Source organism: Penaeus japonicus, unplaced genomic scaffold (assembly GCF_977035675.1).
Source record: "Penaeus japonicus unplaced genomic scaffold, GWHDUDI00000001_assembly GWHDUDI00000012, whole genome shotgun sequence".
NCBI classification, from domain to species: Eukaryota; Metazoa; Arthropoda; class Malacostraca; order Decapoda; family Penaeidae; genus Penaeus; species Penaeus japonicus.
In genome coordinates this window covers 42605200-42610199 of record NW_028234414.1, presented here as the reverse complement: position 1 = coordinate 42610199, position 5000 = coordinate 42605200, and the positions used below count along the sequence as shown (strand labels likewise).

Here is a 5000-nt window from a genome sequence, read left to right as displayed (position 1 = left end):
TACATACATACATACATTACATACATACATACATTACATACATACATACAAACATATATATATAAATATATATATATATATCTATATAAATATATATATATAAATATATATACATTTATATACATACATACATACATACATACATACATACATACATACATACATACATACATACATACATACATACATACATACATACATACATACATACATACATACATACATACATACATACATACATACATTCATTCATTCATTCATTCATACATACATACATACATACGCACGCACACATGCACTGATGCACGCACACACATATATATATATTTATACAAACATATATATAATATTCAAAACATCTCTGGTAGTTATGAAATATCATTGAAATCAGTGTTAGTAAATGGGGAAAAAAATGAAATGTTTCAATCTACTAAAGTTGCATAATAACTGATATATTAAAAATCTCTGACTTCTCTTTGAACTGATCAACCTGGCTATGAACAAGGGGATGGAACTTGTGAAAATGCAATATCTACAATTAATTCCATCCATTGGAAAAAATGAAAATAATAAACAGTCCTGAACAACACTATGATTGCATTCTGAATAATGTTGAAATAGTAATACTAAAATAGGAACTATTACACTGCCTGTCTACACTTAACGAGAAAGGATATGCCGTGAACGTATTGCTATTCAATCTGTAAATGGTATGATTTAGCTTAGAAATACACCAACATTTGTTAATAATTAAGAGATTTATTCCTTTCATAAGCACATTTCTGAGCAAGAACGCCTTAGATACGAAGACTGCTAGTCGAACATCAGTTATACCAATCATTTTCCGTTTCAGAAATTTGTACTAATGTAGGAGGACAGGTATCTCATGTTTGTAGGATTAAGCCAAAATGCAGTGTTATGACTAATTCATCATTAATGCTAGCAAATCAGCCGCAACTTACAAAAAAGTAGAAATATTAACCGGGGGAACTCGGTGACTGGGCGAGACAGACACGAGAGAAAAAATTGAATAAAGACTGGTATAATAATATGCTGGATGCATTTCTTATGCCCAAAATTCAGGCCCGATGCTATAGTCAGTACAGGTGATAATACATATAGAGAACTAAAGATTAACCAGAAACAAATGTAAACATTTGTTTGTTTCCAATGTACACTTGGAAAAAAAAAAAAAAAAAACATAACAAAAAAACAACAACAAGGGTCTTTCATATATGTAAATAAAAGTAATATGCCTACATATAAAATAAGGGAAATGTTTTTAAATAATATATTTCTTAATTCAACACTATACCATACTTATAAGACAATTTAATGTGATGCTAGAAGTCATCTCAACATCTGATTGTCTTTAACTGACTTGTGCTCCTTGTAGTGCTAGATATCACATGTATCACAGAGCCACAACTTCTCCATATTGTTATTTAGTACTTTAAGGAAGTCATCACAGTTAGAGACTATGTAAACCTTTTAAACTTGTCATCACAGCAAAGAACTCCACTGAAGCCACTGGTGTGTACTTAAACATGCTCTCTTAGTGGGCCTGTGACATAGTCATGGGCAGTGTTAAAGATCCTGGAATGCAGCCATAACAATACTTCAACAATATACAATAATAGGGATTGTTCTATCAAATCCAAACATGCATGGATACTAGGTAAATCATGAATAACAGTAACAGACCTATGCAATAAATTTGAAGCAAGTTATATACATTATTTACACGAGGATATTTGAGGTTTTGTATTCAACCCTTTTGCATTCCTGTCCTTTTTACTGTTAACTCTTACCAAAACAAACTATATCTAGTATTTCATTTACAGCCTATTATTATTACTCCAGATACTGTCAGCTTTGTAAAAATAATCATAATATTTTTCCTATAATAAGAACACTGCGTCACGTCACTGCAATTTGAGTTGTTTTCCAAACCTATCTTGGTCTATCGGACGCTTATCAGGTAATTTCCAAGAGGTCCAAAATGTAAAGTAGTGATATGCTAATGGAATGCAAACATGCATCAGGGGAGCATATAATTATGCAAATGTGCCGCATGCATTCACTGTTTGTATCTGTCTGTATGTCTGTTTCTTTTGTCCATGCCACTTTTTTATGTCTTCATTGTTGTTGCTACATATCTCTCTATTTTTCATGCAAAAGAATGAAGTGAATATCATAAAAGCATAATAGACATAATAAAAACTGTTTTCCCTCAGTTTATTGTATATCCTAATCATAATTAATCTAATCTGCCTATTTTAATGACAGTACTGTTTACTGTACAGCACATAGGTTTACTTTATATTTTTCTCATTCATTCATCCTCTTATGCATCTCTGTTTTTAGACCATTAAGGACCAAAATAAGAAATTAATAACATATTCCATGGAGTGTAATGAAGAATTTCAATGTATTATTTCAATAAAGTTAACATCTAGAATATCTTCAGAATATAGAGAACTTACAATTTCCTTTCTCCTACTTAATATATTGATAACAATAAAAGCTGAAAATGTAATGCTATGGTAATCACATTATGCTAGTTGCTTTAATGTCTCAATATTTGGAATCATAACAAGATATTCATCATTTCCTTATCTGTTATTCTCACACTCAAAATATATAAATTGATCATCAGGTTTCAATCTAGATGTTTATAATAAAAGTAATCCCCTAATTTAGTGAACGATTCTCAAATATCAAACTGGGGGCAGTGTTGTTAACAAACTTAATCAGGTCTCCTCTCTGTTTTTTTTTTTTTATTGTGCTTCGTAATATAATTAACACTGCCTTCATACATTTTATGAGTACTCACCCATGGACATACATTCAAGCGGACTCATGCCATTGTTAACTCACTCATAACATTTCTGTATTGTTTTCGAGCGTGTGACATATACTGTTTTGAGTATACATGTATTGTATAGTGATCATGTATAGTGATTGTTGTTAACTGGGAGCAAAGTGTTCACTTGGAGAAACTTCCAGCTCTATATTTTAGCTAGGACCATAATCATATCAGTAACATTTATTCTTAATGGATATTTTATTCAATATTTTTATTTTGATGAAAAGCATTGATTTGGGAAGGCATCCCATGGGAAAAGGAGGAAGCAGATGGGTCTCCCGCTCTCTTACTGCGTTGAGAACGCTTAATTATGGAGCGGTCTTTCTTCATTCTGGGATCTACGGAAAAGTATATGAGATATATGAAGAGAATAAATTTAGAAGACACTTTCCTCTCCAGTTCACTAAATTGTAGGATTACTTGAATAAGATGGATTTGTAAATCTAGTCTATTAATGTAATTTTCCCCTCTACTTTTAATGTTTTTTTTTTTTCTTTTCCTATACCAGAAAATGTAGGGGAACCTAATACGTATTGAACACTTGAGTTACAGACCACCACCGTTCAGACACACCTTGACTAGCACAACCAAATCTATAGAGATGGGAGGAATAAAATATTTTTTTTCTCTTGTGTTGTATTATCCAACATGTGTCTGTACATGATGGTCTCGTTTCCTTTATCATTATAAGATTGAAGGATAAGAATGTTAGAAGTTAATAGCGCACGGGAAAATATAATGATCATCACGTTCGGTTTAGTCTAGGAAGATCTTGCTGTTAAGATAGGTAATACTGTAGTAAATGTTAAATATACTGGAAAATAAGTTATGAATATATCGTGTATTTCCACTACTGTAGATATTTATTTGTCTCCTAGAGCACTAGATCTCTCAACTGTACGATTATTGTAACATACCAGCTGGTACATTTAGCGTCAGGAAATGCAGTGCACTAAAATACAAATACAGCTTAGTACAGACGATCTAGCGCTGACTTCAAATAGTACAGCATGCTTTAATATTGCCAATATGTCCAAGAAGCAGACAAGGCTGATCATATATTCATAATGGGTTAAATGGTGTTAGACTAATTGTCAAGATACATAAAGTTAAGAATGAACATTTATTAAAACTGGTCTTCCTTATTGTCATTTACATAGTTTCTGCTGAAAATACAAGATACGTTTAAAATAATAATAACAACAATAGGCCTGGACTTCCTATTATATATTCATGCAAATTAAAGATAATGCAAATGCAAATCTGATTTCCATAAGAGCTGCACAATGCCATGATGCTTTTCCATTATTTTATGGTATCGAATTCTTGGTTTCTTTGACTTTGTATAGTCTTCCTTCGGATATAAAAATATAACAAATATAAAAATACAATGTGTATATGTGTGTGTGTGTGTGTGTGTGTGTGTGTGTGTGTGTGTGTGTGTGTGTGTGTGTGTGTGTGTGTGTGTGTGTGTGTGTGTGTGTGTGTGTGTGTGTGTGTGTGTGTGTGTGTGTGTGTGTGTGTGTGTGTGTGTGTGTGTGTGTGTGTGTGTGTGTGTGTGTGTGTGTGTGTGTGTGTGTGTGTGTGTGTGTGTGTGTGTGTGTGTGTGTGTGTGTGTGTGTGTGTGTGTGTGTGTGTGTGTGTGTCTGTGTCTGTGTGTGTGTGTGTCTGTGTGTGTGTGTGTCTGTGTGTGTGTGTGTCTGTGTGTGTGTGTGTCTGTGTGTGTGTGTGTCTGTGTGTGTGTGTGTCTGTGTGTGTGTGTGTCTGTGTGTGTGTGTGTCTGTGTGTGTGTGTGTCTGTGTCTGTCTGTGTGTTTTGCGTGAGTACACGCACACTGTATATATATATTCCTTTATTTACATACACATACATATACACATTTTGCCTTCCTAATAATTTCTCCCTCAACACCTTCCTGCATCAGTTGAAAAAAAAGAAAAAAAAAGAAGAAGAGCCATACGAAAAAGAACAACGACTCCTTATTCCGCCACACTCGATGCGTCTCGCGCGCTGCCACCCACACCTCAAGCCAGGAGGAGGAACAACTAGGAACTAGGAACTAAACATGAACGGGGACTGGTTTCTTCTTAAACGTGTGGTTCGGCGTTGAGGTGGGTGACCCGTTTTTTGG

The 5000-nt window shown here is 33.7% G+C and overlaps 1 protein-coding gene across 1 annotated transcript in view; it reads right to left on the bottom strand.

Annotated features, from left to right (window-relative positions):
* Positions 1–2730: 2730 nt before the first annotated feature.
* The window catches only part of LOC122256458 (uncharacterized), a 73411-nt gene continuing 71141 nt past the window's right edge, over positions 2731–5000 (bottom strand). The window contains exon 7 of the mRNA XM_086542824.1: positions 2731–5000. This exon is cut by the window's right edge and continues 161 nt beyond it. Within this exon, the coding sequence (XP_086398950.1) occupies positions 4929–5000 (72 nt within the window). The 3' untranslated portion in view covers positions 2731–4928.